The 11,904-nt window shown below is 46.5% G+C and overlaps 1 protein-coding gene across 5 annotated transcripts in view; it reads left to right on the top strand.

Moving 5' to 3' along the window:
- The window catches only part of SLC47A1 (solute carrier family 47 member 1), a 48,041-nt gene extending 36,716 nt beyond the window's left edge, over nt 1–11,325 (top strand). Inside the window, exons 15-19 of one of the 5 annotated variants that reach the window (XM_025361910.1) lie at nt 3,284–3,378; nt 4,597–4,675; nt 9,621–9,808; nt 10,312–10,412; nt 11,037–11,197. In XM_025361910.1, the coding sequence (XP_025217695.1) occupies nt 3,284–3,378; nt 4,597–4,675; nt 9,621–9,808; nt 10,312–10,398 (449 nt within the window). In that variant the 3' untranslated portion in view covers nt 10,399–10,412; nt 11,037–11,197. Of the gene's footprint in view, nt 1–3,283; nt 3,379–4,596; nt 5,072–9,620 lie in introns of those variants that run through there. The other 4 variants (XM_025361914.1, XM_025361911.1, XM_025361913.1 and 1 more) reach the window with 4 other exon arrangements.
- The last annotated feature ends 579 nt before the right edge of the window (nt 11,326–11,904 follow it).

Genomic DNA, 11,904 nt, shown 5'->3' with positions numbered 1-11,904 from the left:
TCCGGGTTCACGCCATTCTCCTGCCTCAGCCTCCCGAGTAGCTGGGACTACAGGCGCCCGCCACCTCGCCCGGCTAGTTTTTTGTATTTTTTTTAGTAGAGACGGGGTTTCACCGTGTTAGCCAGGATGGTCTCGATCTCCTGACCTCGTGATCCGCCCATCTCGGCCTCCCAAAGTGCTGGGATTACAGGCTTGAGCCACCGCGCCCGGCCAGGAATCTTAATTTATTTTTATTTTTAAAGTAATGTATTTTATGTAACACAATATATCTAAAATATTATTGCAACAGGCAATCAGTATAAAATATTAAGGAAATACTTTAAATTCTCTTTTTTATGTTATATCTTTTAAGTTTTAAATTGACAAATTATAATTGTTTGCATTTATGGGGTACAGAGTGGTATTTTGATATATGTATAGAATGTGGAACAATTAGATCAAGCTAATTCACATACTTATCACCACTTTTTTTTATGGTGAGACATTTGAAATTTACCTAGTTAATTTGAAATGTACAGTACATTGACTAGTCACCCTGGTGTGCAATTGATCTCAAAACTTATTCTTCCTGCCTATCAGAAACTTTGTACCTTAACAACTCCCCGTTCCCACACCCTCCCCTCCTTGCCACCAGTGCCTGGTAACCATCATTCTACTCTCTACTTCTGTGAGTTCAACTTTTTCAGAAGAGGAATCTACTTTATTCCCTTGTTTCATTTTTTACAGATGGAGTCTTGCTATGTTGCCCAGGCTGGTCTCAAACTCCTTGACTCAAGTGATCCTCCCACTTTTGCCTCCCAAGTATCTGGGATTACAGGCATGAGGAACCTGCTTTGAAATATAAATCCATCTATATCCCAAGTGCTGTCCTTGGCTCACCTACTCATTTAACAAAATATATGTAGGCCAGGCACAGTGGCTCATGCCTGTAATTCCAGCACTTTGGGAGGCTGAGGTGGGCGGTTCACTTGAGGTTAGGAGTTCGAGACCAACTTGGGCAACATGGCGAAACCCCGTCTCTACTAAAAGTACAAAAATTAGCCAGGTGTGGTGGTGTGCGCCTGTAGTCCCAGCTATTTGGGAGGCTGAGGCACAAGAATTGCTTGAACCTGGGAAGCGGAGGCTGCAGTGAGCCAAGATGGCACCACTGCACTCCAGCCTGGGCAACAGAGTGAGATTTTATCTAAAAAAAAAAAAAAGCATAACTAATTGTGCAAAGTAGAAGAGGAAGTTGAGAATCATTGAAAAGAAATGGTAGATGTGGGGGCTCTATGAGACGACTGTAGTCAATCCCTCCACCCACCTATTAGAAGAAAGTGTGGTATGAATTGGTTTTGAGTATTGTATCTCCTATGGTATGGTATGCAGTATACCTACACAAGGTGTCTAGGAGAGCATCAGAATTCTGCAGGTTCTCAGAAGCAACCCCAGGAAATCATAATGACCCTCAGAATCCCTGGGAGACGTTGTAAATATGTAAATTCCTGGACCTTGCCCATGAGATTCTAATAACCATCCTACGTTGGGCTCCTAGGTTGGGTCAAATAGAAATCTTTCAAATGATGTATGCTAAAATTATTGGAAATCTAATTCATAACTTTCAGATTATAGCTGGAGGTAGCTGGTTATTTCCTGTTTAAGATGGTTCGGGTGAGCTTGTAGTTTCTATGTACTGAGAACACTGGATTTGAAAGTGGAAGCCAGTAGCTTGCCTTTACTAATTTTTTATAGGACTAGCAGGTGGCACCAACTATACTATTCTAAGAGCAGGCTAGGCTGGGCGCAGTGACTCATACCTATAATCCTAGTGCTTTGGGAGGCCAAGGCGGGAGGATCACTTGATTCCAGGAGTTGGAGGCTGCAGTGAGCTGTGGTCATGCCACTGCTCTCCAGCCTGGGCAGCAGAGCAAGACCCTGCCTCTAAAAAGCAACCAAACAAAAGGGCAGGCTGGTCATACCTGAAAATGTGATTGGTACTAAGAAAACAGAGCTATAAACCCTGTACCAAATCCATAAACCAGGAACCCAGACTAGCCCCCTTAACCCTTACATAGATCTGGACAGCTGTGGAAATCAACCAGGACCAACCAAGCAAGACCAGCAAAGGCTGTGTATTCTCAGCAAGGGTGTTGGCCGCCACCACTTGCATTTGGGCAGAGACTCAAAGGCAGGCAAAGGAGTGGGAAAGCGTCACCATGGATAAAAGGGGAGGCTGCAGGTATGCCCTGAGTGGAGGTTGTTGATCTGAGGGATGCTGGAGGTAGCTGACTAGAAATGGGCCTCATGTGATTGGTTAGGGGGGGATGTATTTTACTTTCTCTGGTTGGTTCTAAGTTGGAAGTGCAGACCAAAATTAGGGAAGCTGTCAGTTGCTAATCAAGTCCTGGCCATCTGGGGCCAATCGTTACAGAAGTTACTGGTTAGCTTCCTGGATTGTCACCAGAGGCGGCAATCTTGCTACCTGCGAGCCTGATTTAGGGAAGGCTGGCTTCCTGGGTTTATTGTAGATAGCGGGTGGGTTCTTGGGCAGGATACTGCACGTTGTGAGGCATAGGTCTGTTTTTATTACGGTCAGGCCCTTGTCTTTTGGTTATTGTTGAAGCTTTTTGTTCTTCCATTAGTTTACTATTGACCAAAAAACGTTCCTCACCTGGGGTCTCCCTCTGTGCCCTGTGTGGTGCCTTGAGATCCACAGGGCTTTTCCCGCCATCCATTCCCACCTGGCCTGCCTTTGGTGTTCTCCAGTCATCTCTGGGTGCCCAGCCCTGCTCTGGAAGCTTCCAGCAAAGTCTGTGTCAGAAGCAAGTTAAGGTCCAAGGTCTGGCAGGAACTCTGAGGGAGAGAACATTAGTAATTTATATGGCTAGTGATTTCTGCTTTTTTTTTTTTATATGTTAGTCCCCTTTTTTGAGGAAACTAGGGCAGAAGTAGTTGGTCCTGGGAAATTTTAATTTCCTTGTAACTGGCATTTTTCTTAATATTCAAGCATCATAATCAGTAAGGCCAAAAATATCCTCTGAATATTTGTTCCGAAATCCTGAACCAAAAGAGATGGCCCTTTTGGGGGTGGCCTCAGGGAGTACTGGGCTTTCCAGCACCTTCTGGAACCTTCTGGAAGCCCGAGGAGGAGCAGGGTAGAGGTCTGTGGCCCACTGTGGGCTCCACCTCAGCCATGAAAGCAGATATTAAGTATGGCTGATAGAAGTGAGATAGACAAAACATACTCCCCAGGGAAAGCTGGTTTTCTATGGAATTAACTTCTATTAAATATTTCTATTTCTAGGTCTGTGGTCAGGGATCATCATCTGTACAGTCTTTCAAGCTGTGTGTTTTCTAGGCTTTATTATTCAGCTAAATTGGAAAAAAGCGTGTCAGCAGGTAACTATGTTCATTCTGTCCCGGTAAAGGTTCCTCTCCTAGAAAAACAGGATCTGATCTGGCTCTCCCTATTTTCTTTTGGAAAGTTCTTCTCTCATTTTCTTTATTCTTATCTCACAAATACTATTTTTCTTGTTGTTTTAACTGGACAGTTCAGATGTGAAGGGCCAGATGACCCCGGCTTTATCCATTCCCAGAAAAACAGGGGGCTCCTTTCTTCCTTGTCTCCCATGCCAGGCTGCCACCCTTGTGCAGGAAAATCCAATTTCAGGACAAGAATTAGAACTGGAGAGAAAGGCGGGATGCATCAAAGTCATCCTGATGTCGTTTTTATGATTACTAAATGTTTTGTTAAGATGCTTGTGTGCATCCTTCCCTTCAACTTTCTAGAGTCAGTGTGAGGTCTAGAAATACGTGGTAGAAAAATGAAATGAGTCGAGGTATGGTGGCTTATGCCTGTAGTCCCAGCTATTCAGGAGGCTGAGGCGGGAGGATCGCTTGAGCCCAAGAGTTCGAGGCTGCGGTGAGCTGTGATTGCACCACTGCACCCCAGCCTGGGTGATGGAGCGAGACCCTGTCTCTACAAATAAAAATTTTAAAAAAAGAAAAAAGACATAAAGTAAAAAGAAGGGAGAGTTCCAAATGATCTTGATCCCTCTCTTGTCCCTGTCTCCCTCACCCTGTACTGTTCCCATGCCACCTTCCCTCTCATGGACCCCATTTTAACCTTTTCTGTTTTCTTTTTCTTAAAAGACAGGCTCTCACTCTGTCACCCAGGCTGGACTATAGTGGCAGGATCACAACTCGCTGTAGTCTTAACCTCCTGGGCTCAAGTGATCCTCCTGTCTCAGCCTCCTGAGTAGTTGGGAATATAGACATACGCCACCATGCCTGGCTGGGTTTTTTTTGTGTTTTGTTTTTTGTTTTTAATTTTTTAGTTGAGATGGGGTCTTGCTGTGTTGCGCAGGCTGGCCTTGAACTCCTGGGCTCAAGCAATCCTCCCTCCTCAGCCCCCCAAAGTGCTGGGATAACTGGTGTGAGCACTGAGCCTGGTCCCATTTCAATCTTTATGAAAGATGACCTGTGAATAAGAGGAGCTTCAGCTGTACATGCCAATTAAGGAAAATGGCTTGGCTTTTCCTAAACTAGGTGGTCAAGTAAAATACCTTATTAACACCATCATGAAGCCTGAAGGACTGACTGAGTTTCATTTTCCAGGCTCAGGTACACGCCAATTTGAAAGCAGACGTGGCTCAGAGTGGGAATTCTGCTCTCCCTCAGGACCCGTTTCACCCAGGTATGATATGACTCCCTCAGCCCTTGGACAGGGCTGTCTAGGTGGGACTGGAGGGGCTGTTCGTGAGACACAGCTAGATTTGCTGCTATGAGCTCTCATTTAAATAGGCCAATAGTGTTTCAGAAACACATGATAAAGTCAAGTAACAACCTATTCAAGGTAAACTGACTTCAAGTTTATTTACTTTAATTCCACACATTAGTAGACCGCTACAGATGACTGAAAGCTCCCCAGTGCCTCCCCTAATTTCTGCAAGCACTTTCCAGGCATTTCCAGCACTTGGAGATACTGTGCTTCTACCATAGCTTGGAAACTGACATTTGTTTGTTTTAATGGGGTCCCTGCTGTTCATCGGGCAGACACTTGTGGACTTCAAACAGGTTGTTTGCTTGGACCTTTGCTTGTGATGCACATCATGCAAATGTGGTTATGGTTTTCTTCAGTCAGTTGAGTAATCCCGCCCCTGCCCCCCGCCATTCCTGGCCCGTTAGGCAGTTAGCCTCCCACTCCCAGTAATCCTTGCTCCTTTATCATTTAAACCCTTTGATTTCATAGACTGTCTGATATGCAGTCAATGGTCAATTGTGTTGTTTCTGCCCATTTTCATTCATGTTGTCTAGGTTCCTGTGCTGTGTGTCTGGTTATCTTTTATTTTAATTTATTTTTAAAATAATTTTTTAAAATAAAAAAAAATTAGGCCAGGCGCAGTGGCTCACACCTGTAATCCCAGCACTTTGGGAGGCCGAGGCAGGCGGATCACAAGGTCAGGAGATTGAGACCATCCTGGCTAACACGGTGAAACCCCGTCTCTACTAAAAATACAAAAAATTAGCTGGGCGAGGTGGCGGGCGCCTGTAGTCCCAGCTACTCGGGAGGCTGAGGCAGGAGAATGGCGCGAACCCAGGAGGCAGAGCTTGCAGTGAGCGGAGACTGTGCCACTGTACTCCAGCCTGGGCGACAGAGCGAGACCCATCTCAAAAAAATTAGTAAAATTTAAAAATTAAAAAAAAATTTTTTAAATAGAGAGAGGGTCTCACCCTGTTGCCCAGGCTGGTGTGCAATGGTACGATGGTAGCTCACTGCAGCCTCTACATCTTGGGCTCAAGCGATCCTCCTGCCTTGGCCTCCCAAAGCAGTGGGATTACAGGCATGAGCCACCACACCCGACCTGGTTATCTTTGATTATGTTCCAGACTTTATATTTGAAAATTGTTCATAGAAGTAACTTCAGCCTGAAAGGATGTTGTCTATTTGTCTTCAGAGAGGATTTTCTTTTGCTTCTTTTGGACACTGAGGGTGACCAGCAGTCTAGGGCAATCTTGGAAATGGAGCTTTCTGCAGCATCCAGCCGACCTGAAGGTGTGCAAGGCTTGGTTTACTTCTTCTGGTTCATGCTTTTTTTTTGTTTTGAGACGGAGTCTTGCTCTGTCGCCCAGGCTGGAGTGCGGTGGCGTGATCTCTGCTCACTGCAAGCTCTGTCTCCTGGGTTCAAGCGATTCTCCTGCCTCAGCTTCCTGAGTAGCTGCGATTATAGGCACGTGCCACCACACCTGGCTAACTTTTGTATTTTTAGTGGATGTGGGGTGTCACCATGTTGGTCAGGCTGGTCTTGAACTCCTGACCACAAGTGATCTGCCCTCCTCGGCCCCCCAAAGTGCTAGGATTACAGGTGTGAGCCACCGCACCCAGAGTGGTTCATCCTTAAGTCTTGGATGCAGCCCTTTGGGGTTCTAACTTCAAATACAGAAGGCTTGCCAGAGCCTGATTCTTGGTAGGTACCCAAGTCCTCAAAGCCCTGATCAGCGTCTCCGTCACGTGATCTGGATGTAGCTGTCTCTGACCTGCATTCTCTGATCTCTCTGATCTGAATGAACTCTGATCCGAGGCAGCCCTAGAGGCTGGGCGGCCCCTCTGGGTTTCCTTTATCCCCTGGACCTTGCCCTGGTGACTCTTCATTACATTGTTTGCATTCTGATGCCTTCAAGATGATATTTAATTTGTTTTATTCAGATTCTACAATGATCTTCAGGGAAGGGTTGGTCGATGTTTTCCACCATCTTACCAGTTTCCCTGATTTGTGAAACCTGCCTGACAATAGCACTTACCTCTGTTGTTTTTGAGACGGAGTCTCACTGCGTTGCCAGGCTGGAGTTCAGTGGCTTCTCACTGCAACCTCTACCTCCCAGGTTTAAGTGATTCTCCTGCCTCAGCCTCCCGAGTAGCTGGGATTACAGGCGTATGCCACCACGCCCGGCTAATGTTTGTATTTTTAGCAGAAACCGGGTTTCACCATGTTGGCCAGACTTTTCTTGAACAACTCAAGTGATCCACCTGGCTCAGCCTCCCAAAGTGCTGGGATTAGAGGTATGAGTGCTGGGATTACAGGGATTACAGGCATGAGGCATGAGTGCTGGGATTCCAGGGATTCCAGGCGTGAGCCACTGCGCCCGGCCTAACAATGGCACTTACTTCATACTACCCCTACTAGGGTTGAGAAGCACCCAGGACTGCCTGACCAGGGAAAGCATTTTGTTAAGAGTGAGCTGATATGACTCTGTTCAAAATGATTTTCTTTTTTTCTCTCTCTCCTTCCTTCCTTCCTATTTTCCTTCCTATCTCCCTTCCTTACTTCCTTGCTTCCTTCCTTCCTTCCTTCCTTTCTTTCTTCTTTCCTTCCTTCCTCCCTCCCTCCCTCCTTCCCTCCCTTTTTCTCTCTTTCTCTCTCTGTCACCCAGGCTGGAGTGCAGTGGTGCGATCATGGTTCACTGCAGCCTTGACCTCCTGGGCTCAAGTGATCTGCCTGTCTCAGCCTCCCAAAGTGCTGGGATTAGAGGCGTGAGCCAGTGCACCCGGCCCAAAATGATTTTCTTTCAGAACTCTGAGGATATTGCTACATTCCTAACATTCATCCACTTATGCTCATTAGGAAGTGGGATGGCCAAGCTTATTTTTGTGCCATTATGTAATCTGCCTTCATTTTAGGATATTTTCTTATTATTATTATTCCTTTTTTTTTTTTTTGAGATAGGGTCTTGTTCTGTCACCCAGGCTGGAGTGCAGTGGTGCAATTATAGCTCACTGCAGTCTCAAACTCCTGGACTCAAGCAGTCCTCCCATTTTAGCCTCCTGAGTAGCTGGGTTTACAGGTGCGTGCCACTATGCTCAGCTAACCCTTTAATATTTTTGTAGAGACCAGGTCTTGTTTTGCAGCCCAGGTCGGTCTTGAACTTCTGGATTCGAGCAATCCTCCTGCTTTAGCCTCTCAAAGTGTTGGGATTACAGGTGTGAACCACCATACCTGGCCTATTACTCTGACTGTTCTGAAGTGTCTTGACACTAAGTCTAGATGTGAGTCATTATCTGCTTGAAACTGTGAAGGAGAAGCTTTCCCCTTGCCCTCTGATGGTTCACTGGAAAATCAACTTATAATAAGGCCGATCAATAAGAGAAAAGACATACACATGTATTTAACCATGCACAAGGGAAGAATCACAGTGATTCCCAACCACGCAGTGAGGCCCAACACGCATATAACCAACTTTCAGAGGGGAGAGAGGAGATGGGGCATTTGGTGCTTCTGTTGAGGGATAGTAAATGATTACTAGGGAAAATGAATGGATATTTGGCAGAATGAATGGATTGGGGGCGGGGTGGAGAGACTGGTTCTCTTTGGAAGTCGAATGAACCTGAGAGACTGGCATTATTTTGTGAAAGGTTTGGCAATCGTTCTTCTTGGTGGGTTTGTCTGGCTTTTATGTAGGAGGGGGAAAAGTCTCTTTCAAGGCCTGTTGATCTCTAAAGAGTTTTTAATTTAAAATACTCGTTATAGGAGGGAGCCATTTCTTGGGGTGAAATTCCCTGCACTCCTTCAATACTTAGTAGGCCCTTTGATATGAACGGTCACATCTTTCTCCCATTCTGTGAACAGCCTTGTATTCTTTCTTCCTTTCTTGTTTTTTGGACACTAGGTCTCTCTCGGTCACTCAGGCTGGACTGCAGTATTACAATCATAGCTCACTGCAGCCTCGAACTCCTGGGCTCAAGTGATTCTCCCACCTCTGCCTCCCAAGTAGTCGGGACTATAGGCATGCGCCATCATGCCCAGCGAAGTTTTTGTTTGTAGAGATGAGGTATCACTATGTTGCCCAGGCTGGTCTTGAACTTTTGGGCTCAAGGGATCCTCCCACCTCAGCCTCCCAAAGTGTTGGAATTACAGGCGTGAGCCATCACACCCAGCCTTGAATTATTTCTTAGGTTGTTTCTCCTTGTGTTTTGTTCTGAAATGCTTATTAAATTGGTGTTGGCTCCTTGAAAATTTCCCCTGTGTATCTTTTTTTTTTTTTTTTTTTTTTGAGACGGAGTTTTGCTCTCGTTGCTCAGGCTAGAGTGCAATGGCACCATCTTGGCTCACTGCAACCTCCGCCTCCTGGGTTCAAGCGATTCTCCTGCCTCACTGCCTCAGCCTCCCAAGTAGCTGGGATTATAGGCATGCGCCACCATGCCCGGCTAATTTTCTATTTTTAGTAGAGAGATGGGGTTTCTCCATATTGGTCAGGCTGGTCTCTAACTCCCGACCTCAGGTGATCTGCCTGCCTCAGCCTCCCAAACTGCTGGGATTACAGGCAAGAGCCATCATGCCTGTAATCCCTGTGAATTTAATGGAGAGGGCTTCCCTGTGAAGTTTAATGGAGAGGGCTACCTTATTTCTCTAGCTCCTGGGAGAGCGCTCCCTGGAGCACCCAAGCCAGCCCCGGTAGGATCATCGGTGTTTGTGAAGGAGTGAGTGGAGGGGCACTCTGGGATAGGATTTCTTTTATTTATTCACTGTAGCAACAGCGTCCTGAATTAACTTTCAGCTACTAGCACGTATTCCTTTTATACATAGCCCTTTATACAAAAGAAAAAAAAATCCCTTTTAAGCTGCTAAGGTCCTTTTTCCTCCCAGGGTGCCCTGAAAACCATGAAGGAATTTTAATGAACGATGTTGGAAAGACGGGCGAGACTCAGATGGATCAGCAGATGCGCCAAGAAGAACCTTTACCGGAACATCCACAGGACAGTGCTAAGTTGTCCAGGACACAGCTGGTGCTGCGGCGAGGGCTTCTGCTCCTGGGGGCCTTCTTAATCTTGCTGGTGGGGATTTTAGTGAGATTCTATGTCAGAATTCAGTGACGTGGCAGGAAAGAAAGTCAGGTCAAGTGATGCTTTTGAGCTTACACACAATTCACAGGCCCACCAGTGACAATTTACTTTGAGTTAATGTCATTCAGGTGTACCCATGGATTCTGAGGGCTGGGAATGCAAAGATACATTTCTCTAAAAAAAGAAAAAGCAACTAAGGTTAAAAGCTATATTGTGGCCCAAGACACTGTCTGAAAGATGACATGAGTAATATAATTCACCACTATCTGAACCAACGACCAATGTGCTGACTGCATTGGCCAATGGCTTTGCTATTTTTTTAGACACAAACCCAGAAACTCAGTGCTTAAGAATTCATACTGCCTGAATTATGTAAAATATATTTTACAATATATCTTTCCTTGGGCCTTAGATTACTATTCACTGGGCAAATGGTATATGTTTTTGTTTTAATTTTTTTTTTTAATAGACGGAAGTCTTGCTCTGTCACGCAGGCTGGAGTACAGTGGTGCGATCATAGCTCACTGCAGCCTCAAACTCCTGGGCTTCAAGCAGTCCTCCTGTGTCAACCACCAGAGTAGCTGAGACTTCAGGGGTGTGCCACCATGCCCAGCTGGCATTTGTTAATCTTCATTTGAGGTCTAGATCTAGGCACTGTGGGCACTGAAAAACAGTCGGGAAATCTTTGGAGCTGTGGAAATCCAGACAAGGACTGATAATTCCTGGCAGGGGTGTGTGCGTGACCTACTGCAGCCTCAACCTCCTGGGCTCAAGTGATCCTCGCATCTCAGCCTCCTGAGTAGCTGAGACCACAGGCGTGTGCCACCACGCCTAGCTAATTTTTTATTTTTTGTAGAGACGGGGTCTACCCTTTGTTTCCCAGGCTGGTCTTGAATTCCTGGGATCAAGCGATCCTTCCACCTTGCCCTCCCAAAGTGTTGGGATTATAGGCGTGAGCCACCACACCTGGCCAGAGGACAAAATTTTAATAAAGGTCTTAGCTTAAGTAGTAATCCTACTTCATTAAGCTTCCTGGGGCGGGGTACGCACCGATAATTCAGCAAGCCTCAGTACATACTAAGTATGCTCAGTGCTGTGAAAGTGGATTACACCAAATTAAGTCATTCTTATCACACCCAATTAAAAGTCAAGAAGCCAGGGATAAAAGCACCCCAGGCACATAACATTAATCTAGTAATGTAATTCTCTGCACATCCAGCTGGCGAAACTGCCTGCTGTAAGCTGAGACCAGCTTTATCCATAACTGCTGAGATAACTTGCTGAAGCTCTAGGAATAATTTCGCCTGCCCGGTTGCTCACCAGTTGTAGCTTGCCAGCTCCCAGGACCCTTCCCGGTGCCAATAAACTTTCTCAAAGAGCTATACTGACATTTCTTTTGATAAAACCTCCAGCCTTCTGTGTTGTTCCGACATACCGAGGACCACCTGGTCTACATGGATGCCCTGAACTGCAATTCTTTCTTCCCAAATAAAACATATAAATGGAGATTTGCCTGTACATGTTTGACTTAGTGCTAGGATGGATATAATGCTCCAGGCATGGCCTTTTCCTGAAATAACAAAATCAGAAAAGTTACCCGCTTTGAGTAAAAAACACCCACGTGCTGATTTTGGTTGGGGCCACCTTAAGGTATCTCTACCCTCAGTGCCTTGTTCTTGGGGCCACGAGGCCCAGTCTCCAGGAAGGCAGATAAAGGCTTGCACTGCGGCCCTCAGGGTTGGGCCTGGGGCAGGGGGCAGACACTGCAGAGGCCCCTCCCCAGCTCCTCGTCAGGAACTCTTGAACCCTGTCACCATTCCCCTCGCACAGGACTCCCTGTCCTTCCCCTTGCCAGGTAGGGCAGGGACCCCCTGGGGATGAGAGGAGTTTCCTTCAATCAACAGCCACAGATAGCCGCTGGTCCCACCCCGGGCCGCCAGGAGCAGAGAGGCTGGGGTGTCTGGGTGTCTGGCCGCCAGGAGCAGGGAGGCTGGGGTGTCTGCGAGACCAGACCCCTCCTCTCCCGGAAACACCTGAACCCGCAGCAAGCCCAGGCCAGGAGAAGCATGAAAAGCGCTAGACCTATT

The sequence above is a fragment of the Theropithecus gelada genome, chromosome 16 (assembly GCF_003255815.1).
Source record: "Theropithecus gelada isolate Dixy chromosome 16, Tgel_1.0, whole genome shotgun sequence".
In the NCBI taxonomy this organism is placed as follows: Eukaryota; Metazoa; Chordata; class Mammalia; order Primates; family Cercopithecidae; genus Theropithecus; species Theropithecus gelada.
Note: the sequence above shows the minus strand (reverse complement) of the source record. Positions and strands in the feature narration are given on the sequence as shown.